General features: G+C 42.6%; 1 protein-coding gene across 1 annotated transcript; it reads left to right on the top strand.

Annotated features, from left to right (window-relative positions):
* Positions 1–7,142: 7,142 nt before the first annotated feature.
* On the top strand, positions 7,143–15,480 carry CFAP418 (cilia and flagella associated protein 418; the record flags this gene model as incomplete). The annotated part of the gene is made up of 6 exons (XM_084281379.1): positions 7,143–7,291; positions 10,276–10,372; positions 11,858–11,928; positions 12,455–12,520; positions 13,353–13,448; positions 15,040–15,480. The coding sequence occupies 6 exons, from the start codon at positions 7,143–7,145 to the stop codon at positions 15,197–15,199; spliced, it is 639 nt and encodes a 212-aa protein (XP_084137505.1). The 3' UTR covers positions 15,200–15,480.
* Between the last annotated feature and the right edge of the window lie 5,848 nt (positions 15,481–21,328).

Genomic DNA, 21,328 nt, shown 5'->3' with positions numbered 1-21,328 from the left:
CGACCCTGGGCAGGATACACCTTCCTGTGTGCCTCAGTTTTTCTACCAGTAAAACTAAAATGAGGATAGTAACTTCTGCACACACTAAAGTCCCCTTGTGACTAGCCAAAGAACAAATACTAGACACAAGAAAGTACTACACTCCACACACCTCTCAGTCTCATCTCCTCAGCTTTTCACTTCCCTCTTTCAAGGCACGTGCCCACTCAGCTTGCTGAATGGCCACACAAAAAGCTGGCACTGAAAGCTACACACTGCCAAAAGGTGTGTGGGTACCCCACAGCTTCTTGGTTTGATACAAAGCACACCTCTGTCTGTTTAAAAATCACCTTCTTTCCTATGTCTACTTTTTGAAATTGTGTTTGTCATTCACCACATCTACCATGAATTATGAAGTTTCTCTCTTCCCCTTGTTGCTCACATCATTTTTACTTAAATTCTGCATTTCGCTTGTAAAACGAACAGTTTATTATTTTGTACCGAATGTCAGGAGGGTCTGAGCCTGAAACAAGCCTTTGCAGTTCAGTCTACAGTGTCATTTAAGAGAGGAAAATAAATTGTGTGATAGAGACTCTGAAGAGCAAACACTTTCTGGCACTAGTTTTCTCTTTCTGGCATAAAGATTTTTCAGAATGCAAGGAAAAATTCCTTTTATCTTCCAACTACACAGTTCACTAGCGGCATCTTTAGTTTTAAATGACTGATAATCTACTCTCCCAGTGGAGGTCATTAAAATAAATTTTTGACCAGTCAAACAGCTCCTTGAAATTCACTTTACCTTCTGCCAGCTTGTTCTAAAAACAGTAATGTCACCCTGCAATGCCCTCTGCTGGGAGACAAGACTTGGAGCTGGAAGCAAAGCCACCAGTTCGTGTTCTCAAGCAAGAAGCAATGAAACTTCCAATTAGATGGACTGGATTTTCACCTTCAATGTGACACCCTGACACCACTGAAACCAGTGGGGTTCTAGCTTTTATTTTCTATGACTTCACCTTTAATCATTCCCCCTTTAGAAAACTACACTGTTCGATATCTGAACTGGAACAAAACTGTTCAAGCCCAAAATTAAAAGCTTATTACTGACTTACAGAGATGAAGGTTTCTTTTTAGCATTTATCAAGCTCCAAGAGAAGAAGTGTTAAAAGGAAACTGCAAAAGGCATTGCTCCCCTTGATTTTCTTCTAAGTCATTTTAACAGAAGACTGTATGTATACAAAGTCACACATGCAAATAGCATTCATGTAATACGTGATTCTGTCTAACGTGTATTTTCACTGACCAGCATTCTTGTACCAGAAACCAGGTACATATTATGCAGTCAAACAAAGGAATGTATCCAGAACCTCCTATGTGAGAGCACCAACTTAACAGTGCCACCTCCAACTCCCCCTGATATGCAGCATCCTGGGGACTAAGGAAGAAATGTCCAAGTCTGTTCTGCTGAGGGCTCTGAAACTAGAACATCTCAAACTGCTAGCTTTACCACATACATGATGCCTGCCAAAATAAAATAAATAAATAAATAAAATATCACAAGACCTACTTAGATCCATAAAGCATTTAAAACAAGATCCAAAACTCCTTAGGTAAAACCATGTTGAATTGCTAGACCAAGAAAATACTGATTTGTTCTAGTCCACAGAAATTACCTACAGGTAAAGTTTTACTGTCTTGTCAAGGCAAGAGCAAGCTTTGGCCAAAGAGCTGGCAGGCTAAGTGAAAGACAAGGCAAGAGAGCACCCATGTCTAAATGCTACAGAAGAGACAGACACCCTGGTATTTACCACAGTTACAGGTGGACAGAGAAGCCACACAGCACATAGATTCAGATTTGACCACATAATCTTCGTTAAATTCCTCTCCTCTGTGCCTGAAGATGTAGCCTTTGGGCTGGGCTGCCACAAAAGCAGGTATGAGCCTACCCCTACACTGCTCCCCCCACCAAGATTCAACCACCCAAGAGGCCTGCAGAGAATCCTGATCAGAACAGATGTGGACATTCAGGCAGCAGGAAAGCAATGTGGGAAAGACAGAGCAGACAGATCAGCAGATACAGAAATCTCAGAGCACTTGCAGCTCTACACATTGCTGGCCCTAAATGTAGCCTGTGCCTGTCACAGGCTTTTTTTTTTTTTGGAGGGGCAACCTTCTCTCCAGGTCCCCTCCTGTTATGTGCTCAGCTGCATTGGTAAGGCTGGGTTCTCCTGTGGTGGTTGTTGATGCACAGCATCATCCTGACAGAAAGGCACATGCTAAGGCAGTGCTGTGGCAAAAAATTATAACATTTCTTGGTTTCAGTTCTTGTAGCAGGGCAAGCTGCTGAAGGAGTGTATGAAAGCTATATCCATTTGCAGGATTAGCCACAAATGTACCCAAAACCAAAATAATACAAAATCAGCTAGAGTTCATACAAACAGCAAACTTCCCCTTCACGTGCATACTCACACCACGACCCCGTGGCTTACAGGCTCGTTGTTCCCAGCTCACAATTCATCTGGAGAATCATCCCTGAAAAATATTTTCCAGCCTTGGCAAGGGTGGTGTAATACTATCGCTGCTTTGGTTTCGACTCTCGTGTCCCTCAGCTAGGATGGCCTTGCATGCTGTTTGTCTCTCGCCGCAGCTGTGCAATGGGCAGCAAGTAGGATTTTTCCACAATAGCCCCCGGTCCTCTCTGCTGGACGCTTGCTCCTTACTACTCATGTTCCACAGCTTTGGTCCTTCCTGGCCTGCTGGTTATTTTATATTTACTACTAATTATTATTTCTATCTTCTAGATTGAAACATTTTTTCCCTGTGATGAGATACTTCCCCTGCATTACCCTGCTTTATCACTACGTGCCTCCCTCTGCCTCACTTTACAGGGACAGACACCCTCGGTGCCAGAGAATGCAGGTGCAGCAAAGCCACGCAGTGCCTGGCAACACCATTTTTATTTGAAGTTACACATCATTATCATTGATTTGCAAGTGTGACTGTCTTGATACACTGCCTTAGAAGCTAAAAGGTTTGGGTTGTTTTTTATTTTTCTAGAAATGACTTTCCAGTGTTTGTTATGCCCTCTTGGAAATAGAAATGTCATGTTTATAGGCAGTTTTCAAGGCTACACCAGGTTCATGAAAAGACTCATAGAAAAGTGGTTATTTGCTTTGCATACTAACCTGAAAACTTTATCCTTCCCTAGGTAAATGCTACACTATTAGACTAATTTGCAAATGGGCACGTGTGGCTGAAAACATCCAAAAGTATGTATAGTGCTGACAACAAGGGCTTAGGTTGCCACTGGGGACACTTAGCTGCTCTCCTCAGAAATATCTCCTCAGGAATATCTCCCTATGCAAGAGAAGTGGATGGTCTAGGAACCAGGTGATGGCTGCTCACGTACCCTAAGCCTGCAATGATTAATCTGAGGAAAGGTTGGAAGTAACTGCAAGTTGTTCCAGTCCTAATGCCAGTCTGGTCCTCACGGGTGAGGCAGCTGTGCCAGAAAACCAAGCTGAAAATCCACGCTCTGAGCTGGCACCTTTGATGGAAGGATCAACAGTGAAGTCCAAGACTGAATTGGCCTCCAGCTTAAACGGTCCTCTGATCCAAGGCTGTCTCTCAACATCACAAATTAATAACATTACACTAGGAATCTTGCACACAGTGCTACTTTCGCTGCCAAGCAGTCTTTCAAGAAGTTGTCTCCCAATCTGATATCTTTACAGAGAATAATTTCATCCACAGAAATGCTTACTACTGGTTAAATTACGGCCAAGAATCTACATTCAGCCTGAATTTACTTGTGTTAATGCACTGCACCACTACTGGAAAATAAGCGTGGTGTCACTCAAAATGATATTATACTGGAGTGTGACCAGGAACAGGATTAGAGCAATAACTCGTGACTGGGCGCAAGAAGTTGGACTGGTTGGAAAATGGGGCACGACCCGTTTACATTTGCTGAAGGCAGCACAACACCTTGGGGACAGGCAGCTGCTGTGCTCCTGCCTCCACCCCAGCTTCTGGGGCAAGAGCTGGAAATGCAGAAAGGGTTGCAACATGTCATCACCACATCAAGAAGAAGGCCTCCCTGCGTTCATTTCCCTCCTGGCTGGCTGCAGGTAGCACAGCACAGAGGAAATGGCAGCTTCGGTACTTCCCAGCTCTGCCAGCCTTTATCATCACCTGAACACCAGAGATCGCTCATTCAGAGAAGGGCGCTGAGGAAAGCTCTGATCAACTTCAGTTAAGGCTCTCTTTGTTTTCCCAGAGAAAACACAGGAGATAAATTAACATTCTGCCCTAGGAAGTTATTCTGTCCTCATCACTGTGGTGGCAAAAGCTGGTTTTATCAACACATCTGAGAAGGCTTGCAGTGGCTTGTGGTTTAGAGACCATGATGGCTTCTACTCAGGCCAGCCTTCCAGCTTTCTGTCCTCTCTTCCTGAGGATACACTATGAAGAGTCTTTTTTAAATATTTTTTTTTTTAAAGTGTTGCCAGACAAAATGATTGTTCTGCATTTGAGATTGACACTTTTCCAGACCTCAGCAGTCAGTAACCATTCTGTTTGTACCGATACAAGCCCCATGCAGTCAGCAAGAGACATGATTTGTGCAAATTAATTCACTCATCTCCTAAGAGAGGGCAAAATTCAGGATGTGACCTCAACTCCTGTCTCCTATACTTCTCCCGGCCACAGCTTAGCTGAAGGCCCAGTATGTCAGCTTCACCTCAATGTGATTCCAGGGACTGGTCTGGAATTAATTTGACCCAGCCTCTTTGATTGCTTTGGGCCTTTCAGAAGTTTTGAACAACAAGGATCTAAACAGCACGCAGTAATCTGCAGAAAAATAATCTCTGCAGGTTTTTTTTTATTCCTTTGCAGAGGAATTTTAAAGATCTGTGCCTCTTTTTTTTTTTTTTTTTTCCAAATGCTTTCCAACAGAGTAAATGCTGCAGTGGGTTCATGGGGGAAGGCCTTGAGGCACCCCAATTTTGGCACCGTTATCCCAGAGACACTCCATACATTTTTGGCACCTTACAGCAGACACATTGACAGCCACAGTATTGATGGAAAAGGAAAGAAGCTGTTTTGCAGTCAAAAGAGAATGTACTCGGATTTCTAAGGCCATTTGAAAGAATGCCAGAATGATACTGGATTTCGGCATTCTTAAGCTCCTTTAAGATGATGCAGCAAGTGGTCTTTTCCACATGTGATGATGTATTTCAGGACAAGAGTTTCTTCAAGATTTTCCAAGCCTGTGGGCTCCTGATCCTTTTTCAAATTACAGAGATGATAGCATACCAGGGAGAATTGTGATTAGTTTAAACTCTCCACAGCTGCGAGAGATGAATGTAAAAATTCCACCAAAAAATCCGCTTCTTCTGGATTGAATTTACCTACATGACACTGAGTCCCAACCAAGGGACCACTTAAAAGAGCTGGAGCAGCATCAACGCTATTTAGTTTCTTCCATCACATCAACCCAGGGAAGGCTCACAACTGCTCTACCCAACACATCCCCCAAGCAGCGCTGCCATCGCACCGGCTGGGGTATTAAAGGAGTCCCGAGATGCGTGGGGAGGAAAATGGAACAAATAAATAAAAGCTTAAGTACGAGGGAATTCAAACAGGGCTTGCAGCTCATTACAGGGAATGCCAGGAGGATTGTAAAACACCTTGTAACCGAGAGGCTTTGCTTGGAGCTGTTAAGGACTGCAGCCCCCACTTCATCACAAATTTTGCACGGTCCTGGTGAGGGGGGCGAGCACTGAGCTTTCTGTCAGCCGACCAGGGATGGCAGTGCCTTGTTTTGTGCTTAACACAGGCAAAATGCTGCTTTTATAGGGGTTTGCTTAAAAATCCTACATAAAGCACATTCAAAAAAAAAAAAAAAAAAAAAAGTTTGATTAAGGTATCTCCTAAAAAGCCCTTTAAAGACACTGTGTATGGCTGGGGCACTCAGTGCTGATTGAGAACCTGCTAATTACCAGGTCACAGCCTGCCCACAGCCACTTTGCTTGGCGTGCCAGCTGGAACTGGCTGAGGCTGGCTGGAACTGGTCAGAACTGGCTGGAACCGGACAGAACTGGCTGGAACCAGCTGCAACCAGCTGAGACCGGCCAGAACCAGACAGACCTGGCAGAAACCAGCCAGAACCAGGTGAGACCAGCTGGAACCAGCTAGACCTGGATGGAACTTGCTGGAACCGGCCAGAACTGGCTGAGACTGGCTGGAACCGGCTGAAACTGGCCAGAACTGGATGAAACTGGCTGGAACCAGCCAGAACTGGCTGCAACTGGCCAGAACCGGATGAAACCAGCTGGAACCAGCCAGAACTGGCTGCAACTGGCCAGAACCGGATGAAACCAGCTGGAACCAGCCAGAACTGGCTGCAACTGGCCAGAACTGGTTGAGACTGGCCAGAACCATCCAGAAGCCCCAGCCCGGTGCCACCAGCGTCCTTCCAGCCATGCCAAAGCCTTCCCATGAGTTCCCTGCAGGCTGACGGGGATATGTGCATAGGAATGTACCTGTTTTTAGGTACTGAGTCCCTTCTCTTGACAAGTGCATCTAAATTAAGAAAAAATAAATAAATAAAGAGGCATTTATTGGGGGGATGTAGCGAAGTTGGGCCGTTTCATGATCACAGCAACCCAAGAAAATCCTTTTCCTTTTTGTTCCAAACAGACCGACACACAACAGACCGAGCGACCCGAAAAGCGCGTTAAGCATTTAAATGCGCCTCTATTTTATATTTTTCAGTTCACCCTCACAGACGAAGCCTACACCCCTGTAGTTTTGAGCAGAAAACGCCCAGCCCCGTCCCGGGAGGCGACAGACATAGTGCGCCGGGAGGGGAGCTGTCAGCACGCGTAGTCGTGGCCGAGTGGTTAAGGCGATGGACTAGAAATCCATTGGGGTCTCCCCGCGCAGGTTCGAATCCTGCCGACTACGGCCGGAGCTCCCCGAGCTCCGTGCACCTTTTAACTCCCCATTTATTTCTTTTTTTTTAATTCCCGCACGCCCTACAGGCGGCACGGCAGCCGAATTGGGGACGCCTCCCGGTCCCTCCCCGTGCTCCCGGTACCGCGGCGGGCTCGGGGGCTCCTCCCCTGCCGGCGGGGGTGGCAGCGGGTGGCGCTGGCGGCAAGATGGCGGACGAGCTGGAGCTGCTGCTGGACGAGGTGGAGGCGCGGCTCTGCCGCCTGTCGGCGCCGGGGGCGGCCCGCGGCCCGCTGCGAGGCGGCCGGGAGGATGAGGAGGGCGAAAAGGAGGAGGAAGGGGCGGCGGCGAAGGGCAGGTTAGCGTCCTGAGTGGGTATTTCCCCTTCACGCATCGCCCGGTGGCGCAGTGTTGCCCAGCGGGAGGGGGTCGGGGCTGTGCCGGGGCTCAGATCCACCGCGATGAAGGACCCGGAGCGCCGGTCAGACTCTGCGGGGATCTGTTTATAAACACCCGAGTGGTGTGCTCGCGAGCCCTGTTGCTTCTGCTCATCCTTGTCCCTCAGGAGAATCGGAGTAAAAGTGGCGTTAAACCCACATCAGCTTGCTTGCGAGTTGCAAAGGGGTGGTGGTTGGCTCTGCAGCCGACCCTATGACAAGTAAAATAAATGCAAGACCCGCAGTTTGTAACAGGAGGATCTGTATCAGTAGATAAAACATTCTCAAATGTGTCCTTCCGTTGATTATGTGCATTGCTTACGTGCTCTCTTAACACTTTTTCTACTAATCCTCTAGAGTAAGCCCCCCTACCTTGCATTGTACGCCTTTACCTCAAACTCGGTGATGCTCAACACGACAGCTCCTGTGCCAACACCTTCGGGCACTGCCACCACCGCCTGCCCTCAGGCTTCCCTGCCACCTGCGGGGTTGTCACCTGTCCCCCTCCAGAGGTCAGCAGCAGATGCAGGTGTCCCAGGCTGGAACATCTTGGAGATGTTCCCATCTTGAACATCTTCCCAGTCCTGAAGAGCCGAAGGACTGGCTCAGGACTAACAAGCCCACTACGTCTGGCCGCAGGGCTGGACTTCCTCCTTGTTTGCTTAATGAACATCTGAATTAAGTCAATCTTATTAGAACTTTTAAAAAATGACAGTTTTCTTTCTCAAGATTGGCTTTGCTGATGCAGAGGTATATCAGGCCTCTCTTTCTTTGACAAAGAACTTGCCAACAGCAGGCTCAGGTGACATGACTTCACAACTGAGTGAAAACAACACGGCAGTGATTTCTCTAAATGCATACAGGTTGGCAGGAATTCCTTCAGAACCCCTTTTCAGTGTTAAAGCACTGCTGCTTCACCACCAGCACACTTTCTGTGACCTTAAACTTTATAAAATTACTGCCTGTTGCAGTATTTTGGCCACAGAGTCCTTTTCCATGGGTCTGCCAGTTGCTTTACGAAATTGAAGGTGATGCCTCCTTTCAGTACCCGAGCAGTTGTCAAAATACTCCTCTGTTTTCTGGGATTGCAGTGTTGTAGAATTACTGTATACAAGTATTTTCGTATTGAATTTCCTGGTTTTATTTGAGAGAGACTGTTACTCACCCGTGTTGCAGCTAAACAGTTGTCAGCACTCAATTGACTGGATTATGCCAAGTATTCAAATTCAAAACATCTCTGCTGTAGCTATATCTTTTTTTTTTATCATTTTTTCACTTTTATCACAGCTTTTACAGTCATAATGTATTACAGTCAAAATGGCAATGTGTCCTTCACTAATTCAGTCACAACTCTTATGAGTTGTGTATTGTGCTGACGAGGAAATCAGTAAGTGCAAACATGTTTCAAACCCATTTTTCCAACAGATGCTGTTTGTAAGAGTGGCACGGATTCTACTAAAGTATGAATTCTGGTTGTGCGTTTATTCATTGCATAGAACATACATATATACGCTGTCTGATTTCATAAATGTAAAGAAAGCTAGCATTGCCTGTGAAGCAGCTTTCTGCCAGAACATTAGCAGCCTGGCATTGACTTCGCTGGATTCTTTCACTGACTGTAGGTCCACAGTGGAATATGTTTCTTATTATCCTTTGAGGCTTTTAAGAAGGAGATTGACCCTCACTGCTTCCTCAGTTAAGTCTACTCTTACTGAAGTATTGAAACCGTGATCTGTGCAGTCCTCACAGTCACTTCAGATTCTTCAGATCCATCACAATATGCACTGCATCATCTTTTTTGAAACAGCAGAGAGAGCACAACTTCTTGTGGACAGCTGTGTGAAATGGCCCATTTTTTTATATGATTACAATCATATTGAATGACAGTACAGTTGCACAGAACATGAGTATCCCCTTACAAACAGGCAAAGAAAGGTGAACTTGCCAAATGTGTCCAGCCTCACGAATCTAGCTTGTAAGGATTAATGTGCAATTAATCCAATAATAGTAGGTGTGAGTAGACTTGCTCTATATTCTAATATCAGCTGAGCTTGTCATTCTGAATTGCTAACAAGAGCTCTGAGGTTTATAAATTATAAATTATGGATTATAAAAGAAGTTCAAACTGCTGCTGCACTTGAATAGAGTAAATAAAAAGTTTTTGTTCTTTTTTATGGGAAGCTCTGTGCATTGCCAGGTTGAAGGCACAGGCTTTAGTAAGCAGATTTACTGTTTCAAAAACAAGTTGCCCTGGTTCCAAACACAATACTGAGGAACGAGTTCAAATTTGCATACAGCAAAAACAGACATCCCTCCAAACACAGCTGCCACTTTTGCTGTGTACTATTGCTGTATTTTAGTACCATCAGCTTTTAAGATTGACTTATGTTACGCAGCCTTGTCGACCCTTCCATAGGGACAGTAATAATACCATTTTCAGTGCTGACTCGTGAAAGTCTGCTACATTTCCATCAGGGGCTTCTGGACACCTGGAACAATGTCCATTACCTGAGCCCATTAGAAGGGATGAGTGAGGCATAAAGCCTGCCAATTTCAGAGCGTTATTTCCATGTTTTAGAGATTTCTGTGAAAATTAGGGCTGTACAAATAACCCAATAACCCTCAGTATGTGCAGCATGGGGTATATTATCAGTGTTTTATTCAAGCTTGCTTTATTTTGCTTGTTTCTTTATTTCCAAATAAAAGAAAATAAACAAGCAAAAAGAAGGCTTATGATGGGACAGGACAGTTCAACAAGGACTGAAAGTCAAGATCTGGATGGCCTACCTTGGATTGTGCAGTAATTTTAGAGGAAAAATTGAACTAATTTATGTTTTTAACTGTCAGTTCTTTATAACGGCTCTGATCACGTTACAAAATGGAGGTTAATGTGTTTGTTTTTCAGATCAGCTAAAATGTTAGTGAGTCCTGGCAGCAGTGATGAAGATATAGATGACGTTATTGATGAAATCTGCAACGACAGCTTTGCCAAAATGCCTCCGGTGAGTATGAGTCTGGAGAAGTGCAGAAGTTCAGCGATGGAAAGAAAAGCACCACTAGCTAAAACTGGTTTAAACCAAAATTGAATTAAAATAAGCTGTAGGATAAACTTGGAGAATAAAACAGGAAGGAAAGCACAACAGTTCTACAGTGAAGAACAGGAGAGATACAAGAGATGTTCTTATGCAGGCAGTAACTGGCAATTAAAGGAAATGCTAAGTCAGGATAGAGCATAATGGCAAATGTCAGAGCCAAATGCCAGCTCTCTTGGCCTCTATCTGTATGTCAAGTGGTCTAAAGATCTTAATCACCTTCATGGTCCTTTGCTGGACCCATTCCATTATGTCCACATCTCTTTTGTGTTGAGCACAGCACTCCAGAGATGTCCAGGAGGCCAGACCTGGAGTACTGTGTCTGGTTCTGGGCTCCCCAGTGCAAGAGAGGGATGGAGCAACTGGAGACACCAGCAGAGGGCCATGGAGATGATTAAGAGACTGGAGCTCTTTTGGAGAGGCCGAGAGAGCTGGGTGTGTTCAGCCCAGGTAAGAGAGGGCTTGAGGCGGTCTTACCAGTATGTAAATACTTGATGGGGTAGCAAACAAGGAGCCAGGCTCTCCGCTGTAGTGACCACTGACAGGAAAAGTGTTGAGGTCCCTGTGAATGGCAGGCAATCACCAGCCATGCCAACCACTCTGTGCCACCTGCAAATGACTTCTGGTGTTTGGCAGCAGGAGGTGGAGATGAAGCTGCCAATTTACAGTCAAGACAGTCTGAAAAAGAGAGTGATAGAAGGCGTTGAAAATGGTTTTCTTTTAGATATCATCAGTAGAAAGTTGTCTGATTTATACTTCCTATACATACAACTCCATGTGCAGATTCTCTTTAATTTTGTAACATGTTTGTTTTCATTTTATTTGGCCTTGCTCCTTACAGGATGATTTAATGTGAGCCAACAAAAAATGCTTGTATACCACAATAAGTTTATCTTTGTGAGAGCAAATTACACCTGTCAGTAAATGTGTATAATTTTATCATTTTATATCCCTTGGATTTCCAATTTAGGATCTATAATTCTAGTATTTTATAATTCTGATAACCTGTTTTATGTGCAGCAAATAAACTTTCCAAAGACACTGTCCTTCTGATAATACAAGACCTTGGTGTGTTTTCAATAAAACCTCAAAAACACTGAGGGAGAGGATTCCTAAATTAAATCTGTTTTTAAAGGCAAAATTACTAGAAAGAAGGTGTGAAGTCAAAGTGATTGCATAGTGTTCCTTCAAGCAGAGATGGGAATTATTAGATTAAGAGAAGCCTTGTTACCTATCCATCTGTAACTTCAGCAGGTTTTGTCTAAAAGAGTCTTACAAACTCTTAGTCCCCAATTTCTGTTACAGAGATTTTCTGACTCTTGCTTTTTAAGTAAAACAGAATTTTGTTTTAATGCTGAAATGCTGCCTTTTATTCTTTGATTGCTTTTTAAACAGAAATTGAAATCTAATTCTGCAAGACTCACACCTGAGAACAATAGTGCTGCTGTACAGATTCATAGGAGAAGGTAAGTGATAAATGTTTGGCTAGTTGAACGCAGCTTGATTATAGCTTGTTTGCAGCCAGGTAGTATTACTAATGTTTAATTTGTACTGACATTAACTAAGAAAAAAACTGAGTACTTAGAGAAACTTTCTGTAAAAATAAAGATAAATAGAAAGTTAATTTTGAAGAATTACTAATGTGTTTTCATGTAGTCAAAATTATTTACAATTCAGGTAATTATTGAACGACAGCATCCTGTCAAAACCTGCAATATGTAATCACATGTATTAGGCATAGAGTGGTTATCATCAAGTTTTTCTTTGAACATCTTACCAATGGAATTTTTAAAATTCAATAGTTTGTAAGCATTTGGATGTTTTGCTTGTATTCAATAGATACTATCTTAGAAACACTATGTCTTTAAAAAACTAGATGAAGTCTTGCTGAAAAGGCAATGCTTGTAACACATAACTGTTCAGGAAGCTATATTACTTTCTCCAACATGTTTTGCTATAATGTGATTTTTTTTTTTTCTGAAATCCATATAGGTGCTGTCCAGTGTACCTGGGTGGAAGCTCTTCACCGAATGGCATAGGAACAAATATTTCAAAAAGGTAAAAAAAAATTCTACTTGCTTTATCATTATTTTTAATCACAGCTGTGTTTCTGTGGTGGTACAGAGATCTGAGTTTGAACTGTACAGGACAGCCCTGTATTCATTTGAATGACTACCTGTAACTGCAGTCTGTGTCAGTTCATCCCTTCCAGTCCTCTGCTCTTGATCACGAAATCTTTAGCTTATCTGAGGAGTTGAAAAATGTGTGCATATGAGACAAGAGACTCCAATAAATCAAATCATGTAGTTAAGGAAATTTCTGCTGTAGAGTATTGTATTTTTGTGCTTGTCATCAGCTTTCTGTGTGATGCTGAGTATGACACTTAAACATTAGGCTGGTTTAAGTCATCCCAGAGCCTGAACTGAAGATAGGCAGCTCAGAGCCTCAACCGAAGACAGGCAGACTGCTTTGTAACTGCAGGAAAGGTACTTTAACCATAGGGAAGGTGCTTTAAATAAGTGTCCGGTATCCAGTAGAACATCATTGCATTTATATCAAGGATTTTTTGTAGTAAGTAATTATGCAGTTATGCATATGTGGATGGTGGTCAGGTACAATACCAGTGAGGAGGATGAAAAAGAATATATCTTGAGAACATCAGTTTATTTGATATATTCCGTGGGGTTAGGAACCTGTAAAAATGAATACATGATCATATAGTTTGAACATGTACATAATGAATGTGCCAGATATATGAAAAATTAAGATTACAGGTTAACCTTGCTTCTAGTATTTCCAAGTGTGTCTGGTTTTAAAACAGCAATGATCTGTGTATCTTCTCTGATTGTAATAAGCTCTTGGAGATTCCTGTCTTTTTGTCTTTGACCAGAACGTGTGATCAGCTACGTTGTACTGCTTGCGACTTCCGCGTGTCACTTTTCAATGACTACATCTGGGATCAGTCCTGTGATTATCTTTTTTTCAGGTACGTCTCAGGTGGGTTTGGTATTAGTATGATGTTACTGTGCTTCAGGGCTAGATGGGAACAAGAAATGTGAAAACTCCGTAGCAGCCCTATGTTAACTAATAAGGAACTGTTTGGTAATCAGTTGGGAAAGTCTGCAGGGAGAGGGGTGTAACAATCTGTTCCACAATCTTCCACAATCTGTTTTTGTGCCTTTCCATTTCTTCCTCATCACTGTCCCTCTCAGTTTTTAAAAATAATTCAGATTTGGTAGATCAAGAGGCAACTTTACTGCTGAAATAAGAAAATAGTCTGTGTGATGTGTTGGCCTTGATGTGCCATTGCAGGATGCCAAAAAATAAATGAAATACCAGCACGTACTTCTCACCATATTCTCGTCCATACACGAACTACAATTAAGTCAGCTTTTTCTTTCCATTATCAAGCATTATGCTGTCATGTTCAGTAAAAAACAGATAGTTTGGTTTCTTAACAGGCTTCTTTTTGAAACAACTGGAGAGGTGGGATTTTAGTTTTCTTGTTATATAGTGAAGTCTTTAATCATTTTGATTTTTTGGGAAGACTTATAATTAAGGGGTTCTTCTGTCCAGTTTCTCTAAAACTATCTGATGCCAAGGCTTAGTGACATGTAGTGTACCAGGCATGCTCCAAATACAGACATCAAGTTTAATTTCCCCTTATTTTGGTGAATTCTCTTTATGTGCCTGTTCATACAGGGAGGTAGTGGATGTGTTCAGAGTATGTTCTTGGCCACCAGGGGGTGTAACGTCTGGAACAGAACAGTAGTGGATAAATATCTCCTTTTCCACTATTTTTCTTATGCTACATTTTAGGTTTTTCCCGTATTTTCCCTCCAGTTTCAAAAACTTGTGTTTCTCAATGAATTAAAATCTTTTTTTCTCAGTATTTAAAAAAAAATAAAATATGTAAAAAAAATGTAAAAATGCATAGTAGTCTCCTGAGATGAGTTTGGTTGCTAGAAAGGTTAAATAAAAATATAATTCTTCTGTTTACTTAAAGGCTAAATTTCCCTGGTTCTGAGATCTTGAATTAATAAACAATATAATGACACAATGCGAGTGGTGGCTGCTTGCACAGGAATAATTGTTGGTTTGATGTACATTCTTCTCTCTTGTGGCCATTTCAGTCACTTTGATGACCAACTTGAGAAACAGCTACTAATAACATTTTTATCCCTGTAGTTATACCCATTCTGCATAGGGAGTTTTACAGTAAGCTTGATAAGACTAATACATTTTTGGATAATTTCTTGGTAAGACAATTGACTCTACCTGGTTTTCTTCCAAACTCTTTCTTTGGAGGCTGAAGGAGCATCTCTGAACCAAACTGAGGACATTGCTTACAAAAAGATTATACTTCAGCTGATCTGAGAATACAGAAACTACACACTGAGGTCTGCTCTCAAGAAAGGATGGTGTTCAAAACAAAACTTAAGCCTATCTCTAAATTCGTTCATGACAGTGGTACTAAGAAATGTTCTTAAGAGCTTTTCTGAATTAAAATGGCCTTGTGTGTCTTTTTCTTTTAAAAAAAAAAGCATGATACTAAACTGAACTCATTTGATTGACAGGAATAACATGCCTGAGCTCAGTAAACTAAGAGCGAAGATGATAAAGAAGAAAGGATCGCGAGCATATGCTTGTCAGTGCAGCTGGAGATCCATTGATGAATTAACTGACCTCCAAACAGACCAGCAGCTTCGGTGGGTTTGTGGTAAACATGCAGAATGAAGTCTTCTTGCGTGTGGTACCTGATTCTGTATGGAAACAGGTTACAGGCTCCGTTTCCTACACAGTTTTCAGACAACAGATGGAAACCTGAATATTTATATCTAGAAATAGATGGCAACACCCAGAGTTCAATCCAAAAGCATTTTTTCACTTTGTCTTGCAAGCAATATGAGGAGTTAAATTAATGGAAGAAGCAACCAATTTGGAGGCTTTCTGGAGACTAAATGAGGATAAAGCTCACATTCAACAGTGTTAAAGGAAGGAAGGAAATCAACAGATTAAGGCACAGGGCAAAGAGCGTGTTCCTCTTATCTGGAAGAGAGCCTTATTTCTCCTGTCTGCAAAATGTTGGACTCAAAGAAAACAGTGGGCCAAGATACAGCCATTTCACACAAGCATGTGAGTTTCTACACAGAAATTAATACTGTTCTGCTTTTCTCGTAGCTGTTAATGAACAAATGGTTGTAGATCTCTTTAAAAGTATGCTGCAAGATCAGCCCTCATCTCAGAGGTTTCAGCACACCCCAAAACTTTATTTTAGTCAACACCAGCCAAAAACTGCAGGTGTTGGAAATTTCCTTCCAGTTTGTACTGCTTTCTTCAAAGCGCTTTCTGCTGACGCAGGACTTTTACTACAGTGAATTTCTTGGACTTCCCTTCAGTCTTCACTGCAAGAGATGAGCAGGTTATTGTGCAATTATTAAATATTTTATAATTTTAAAGTTACTCTGAAGAGTATATGACACCTATCAATATTTTCAAGGGAAAAAAGGTACAGGCTTTGAAGAGTGAGAAAAAATATATATCCCCACTGAATTTCAAATTTATCATTTTAAGTTTCACTTAGTTTTCACTTCAGCTTCACTTCAAAATAGTACATATTCAGAAAGTGTAACTGTCCTGTTGCGACACACTCCCTTCCCCCAATAACTTCATAAAACTACTTCCAGTATCTTGTTACTTGGTGAATTGTCTTGATTACAATTAATACTGTGTAGCTTATGAGCTCGTTCTTTTCATTATGTGTAAATAACACAGGAAATGGATTTGGGTTTGGGGAGAGGAGAAAGAAGGTAAGGATTACCAGTGCTGGTAATCATTACATTGAAAAGTGTCCCAAAATGGGAAGTCTGCTTGTGTTTTTGGTATGTGAAACTGTACCAATACATTCAAAATCACTTGCTTTGTACAAATTGTAGGGATACAGATCATTCCAGTTTTTGTGAAGTTTTGTTCATGGCCCTAATCCGTTCATGATCAATCTGCTCTTTTTCTGAGCTTTTTCAAAATAATTGCATGGTCTTTCTTACAGAAGTCATCTCTTGAATCTGTAGCCTTGTCTGTACCCCTCGGAAAGAGCAGATCCTGGTAGTGACCAGAGGCATAATGTACTCTGTGTCTTGCACTTTTGTGAGTGTTTTTTAGAGCCTGTGGATGACCTGCAGTCCAATATTGGAAATAAGTGTTCCTAAGATTTCTCAGGTGTGTCTGAGGGATTTCCATTACTGGAGAACACCAGTGTGTTCATGGTAGAGAAGAACACAGCAGTAGTACTTAATTTACTAGCAAGCGCTGGAAAAGAAGAAAATCCATTCTTCTTCCTGAAGAAGAATGAATTTCAGAAAGTGCTAAGTTTCTGTGGCTCACCTGTCCCAAGGCCATTTGAGGCTGATGACCAAGTAGCCCCATGGGATGTTTTGGCCTGGATTTCCACTGGAAGTTGTGCCATAATGTGGGGAACAAGTTAGGCTTGCAACTTGTGAGCAGCAATCAGGGGAAGTCCTAACAGACATCTCAGTTCATGAGACCCAGTCTCATGTGACTTGGAACAGAAGCATTTCTCCTCTAGCCTGTTTTAAACAAACACACAGAAATAGTCACCCCCCTCTGGAACAGTTTGCACGACCAAGCGTGTGGAGCAACCCAGGCAGAAACAAAGTTCAAGGCATCCTTCTTAGTGATTTTAATGACAAGAAGATGGCCTGAAGTGCTTGAAAAAGGGAGGCTAGGAAGGAATTGAGACAAAAGGACTAAGAGTGTAAGAGAAGTGAACACAATTGGCACAAGTATCAATTGATACCAGTAGTCAGTAATACTCCTGGGTCATCTCATCCCCATTCTTCTGTTAGCCTAGAGATTTGCAGAAACACGGTGCTCTCTTGAGAGATTGTTATCAAGCAATCACATCACTAACACCATTAAGACCACTCTGAGCCCTGAAAATGTTAGAAGATAGTCTTTATTGGTAAATGTATATGGGAACCTGAGCATTCCCTGAACTCATCATGTTTATTCAAGTGTACGTGGTTCTGGCCTTGATTAGAGTGGTGGGATATGACAACAGTTTGTCCAGGTGAAGTTTTAAATGTGCAGAAATGTGCTTATTGTATGGCTTTCCATTACAGACTTCAGCACATTCCAAGATCTGAGAATAGTTAGTGTGTCATTAAATATAATTATTTTGTTGGAAAGAAGAGTGGCTTTCAGTATTTGATTCCCCTGCTTTTGCTTTCTTCAGTGGTAGATGTTACAAACCACTCCAAAGCCTTCAAATGAAAAGAATGTAAAGAAATGTAAAATCGGAGCTTGCATGTCAATTTGATGGTATTATAAGATTGCAGAAAGGTTCTCAAGATGTAGCCCAGACCTTATATGATACTTCCGTGTCAGTTATCTGAGATAGCAGGGATTATATAAAGAATTTTGTTGAAGAATGCCATTCAGCTGTTGTCAAATGGAAGTACTGGGGAACAGTTTTACAAGTATAAATGTGACCATTGTTTTCCTCCAGTTTTCGCTTCAGAAGAAATAATACCATTTCTGTTTGTGAAGCGGGCAAGGTGAAAACTTGAGACTTTCTTTGGGCTTGGGTGGTATGCTTGGAAATTTTCTAGCCTGCAGCTTTAGTCTGTAGCAGATCCCTCAACAAAACAGAAGCAATGAAGTATGACAAAAGAAGAATCCACTTAGAAATGTAGCCAGTGGTTTAATGTCATACCAACTTCTCCAAATCAGTGTTCCTGCACTACTGCTGAATAAAAATCAAATTCTGATGTACCTAATACATTTTTATAGCTTTCCTTTATGAGATTTTAACGTGCTGTTCTATCTCACTTGTTCTATGTGCAAACATAGATGCATGTTTTGTAGGATGTCCAACCCAGACTCTGAATATAGCCCCAAAGAGTAGTTATTAAGGATATTAGCCTGCCATAAAATTTGACTTCCAGAAGTGTAATAGCATTACATATGGCAAGCTCTGCATTGTAGAAAATTGAATAGTTTTGTTTTTATTAGCCATTTCAATTTTGTACTGAAGGTTTTCTGTAAATGCCAGGCACTGGATGCTTCCACGTGTTAGAGGACTGCTCACTTCTCTTGTTTCTTGAAACATGAGTCTTTGGGTCAGGACATGTAACCAGCACATGTGGGAGTCACACAGTAGGCTACATTGGGAGCTGCCTAGGCAAATTCTTCTTCCCAACAAGCTTTTTTTGCATGGGGCCCGACCAATTTTGCCTGTGGTGTGACACCTGATAACCACAGACGGGCTGACCTGTGTGGGATGTATATAAAGGAGTGTCAGGTGCTGCTCAGTTGTGAGAGCCACATATGCCTGGGACTGGTCATATGTACATTAAGTATTTTTTGAATGTAGACACATCAGTAAAATGCAAAGTTGGAACAAATCTGAGTTGTGTTTCTTGTAAACTGTGACTCTAATGTGTTCTTCTTAGCCAAGAGAAGACTTGTGAAGATGCTGCAGGACCCTGTTTTCTCTGTTGGACGGGTTATGAAATCCCCCTACTGAAAAAAACATTGTCCAAATCATAAGAAACAAGTAGGTACGTGGTTGTTTTCCTCACATCAGTGAGTATGTAGCAAATACCTAAGAAGTAAGTGAGCTAAAGCTTTACCAGATAACTCATTCTTTACCAGATAACATGTGGACAGCACATTAAATTACAGCAAGTTCATAAAAGTGCACTCACCACCTTTCTTGGACATTTATCTAGGATAAAATGTGGAGCCAATTGCCGTGGGAGGTGGCACACAGCTAAAGCTGTGGACTGGGATGCTGGTACCTTGGGGTATCAGTCAGGGCAGGTTACCACTAGTTTCATGCTGGTCCCTTAAAATTGAAGTGTCAGTCCAGGAATCACAGCATTTGCTGTCCCCTGGCTCTTGCTGTAGAAAACTTTTCTTAGTACCAGCAAGAATTTGCTCTACATTACAGTAGTTAGAATAAATCTTCTTTCTCCAGTACGAAGAAATGCTGAATAGCACACAATAGAGTAATAGACATAAATATCTCCTATAAGCCACTTGGAGTTTGGACTCTAGGTGTTCGTGCTATTCAGGCCATAATTACTTCACAGACCAAGTGTGCAACATGGACATGGTAAGAACACAGAAAACACTGGCTCACGAGTACTCCTGACTTATCTTACGACTTGTAGTGTTACAGTGTGTGTTTAGAAGGTAGCTCCTATGCATGTTGAATTCACATTAATTCACTTTAATTCTGCTATGTTAGATGTGCTTTTAAAAGATGTCATTGGGGGTAAAATGTGATTATGCAATCTAGTCTGTAGAGGGCAGAGCAACACCGCTGAGCATTACAGGTCAGACTTCTGCTTCGTTAATACAACCTTATACTTTTTTTTTTTTTCCTAGAATAATGAAGGTTTACGTTCAACCGATTTAGGCTTTTTTTTTTTTTTTGTCTCGTATTGGTGTAATTATAAATGGGACAGCTACATCTGTGGTAACTTCACTTGATTTTTGTGTGATTTCATCCAAATTACTCAAGTGGTCCTTAACAAATAAGGAAGCAGTTATTTTTTTAGCCCTTAGCTAAGGAAGCGTATTAAAGAATATGTGTGTGTGTGTATCTATACACATATGTATGTTTGGTTATCTTCTAGCAACCACAGTGGAAGAACTAAATCATAGAACCACAGACCCACAGAATGGTTTGGGTTGGAAGGGACCTTAAAGGCCACCCAGTCCCACCCCCTGCCATGGGCAGGGACACCTCCCACCAGCCCAGGCTGCCCAAAGCCCCATCCAGCCTGGCCTTGAGCACCTCCAGGGATGGGGCATCCACAGCTTCTCTGGGCAGCCTGTGCCAGGGCCTCACCACCCTCTGAGTGAGGAATTTCCTCCTAACATCTAATCTAAACCTCCTGTTAGTTTAATCCATTCCTCCTTGTCCTATCACTCCACTCCTGACAGTACCTCCCCAGCTCCTCAGCACTCCAGGTGAGGTCTCATGAGAGCAGAGCAGGGAGGGACAATCACCTCCCTCGCCCTGCTGGCCACGCTGCTTTGGTGCAGCCCAGGATACGGCTGGCCTTCTGGGCTGCAAGTGCACGTTCCCAGCTCATGTTGAGCTTCTTATCCACCACCGCCCCCACATCCTTCTCCTCAGGGCTGCTCTCAGTCCATTCTCCTCCCAACCTGTATTTGTGCTTGGGATTGCCCTGGCCCAGACACAGGACCTCACACTCGGCCTTGTTGAACCTCACGAGGCTCACACAGGCCCACCTCTCAGGCCTGCCCAGGTCCCTCTGGATGGCAGCCCTTCCCTCCAGCGTGTCACGGATGCACCACACAGCTTGGTGTCATCAGCAATCTTGCTGAGGGTGCACTCCATCCCACTGTCCATGTCACTGACAAAGATGTTAGATAGTTCTGGTCCCTGTAGTGATCCCTGAGGAACACCACTCGTTACTGATCTCCACCTGGACACTGAGCCATTGACCACAGCTCTGAGTGCGACCATCCAGCCGGTTCCTTACCCACCGAGTGGTCTGTCCATCACATGTCTCTCCAATTTAGAGACAAGGATATCATGGGGGACAGTGTCAAGTGCTTTGCACAAGTCCAGGTAGATGATGTCAGTTGCTCTTCCCCTGCCCACCAATGCTGTAACCCTGTTGTAGACGGCCACCACATTTGTGAGGCACAACCTGCCCTTAGTGAAGCCATGCTGTCTGTCACCAACCACCTCCTTATTTTCCATGTGCCTTCACATAGTTTCCAGAAGCATCTGCTCCGTGATCTTGCCAGGCACAGAGGTGAGACTGACTGGCCTACAGACAGTTCCCTGGGTCTTCCTTTTTT

The sequence above is a fragment of the Netta rufina genome (assembly GCF_964035555.1).
Source record: "Netta rufina genome assembly, chromosome: 2".
Lineage (NCBI taxonomy): Eukaryota > Metazoa > Chordata > Aves > Anseriformes > Anatidae > Netta > Netta rufina.
The sequence above is the reverse complement of the archived record's forward strand: the minus strand, read 5'-3'. Positions and strand labels throughout refer to the sequence as shown.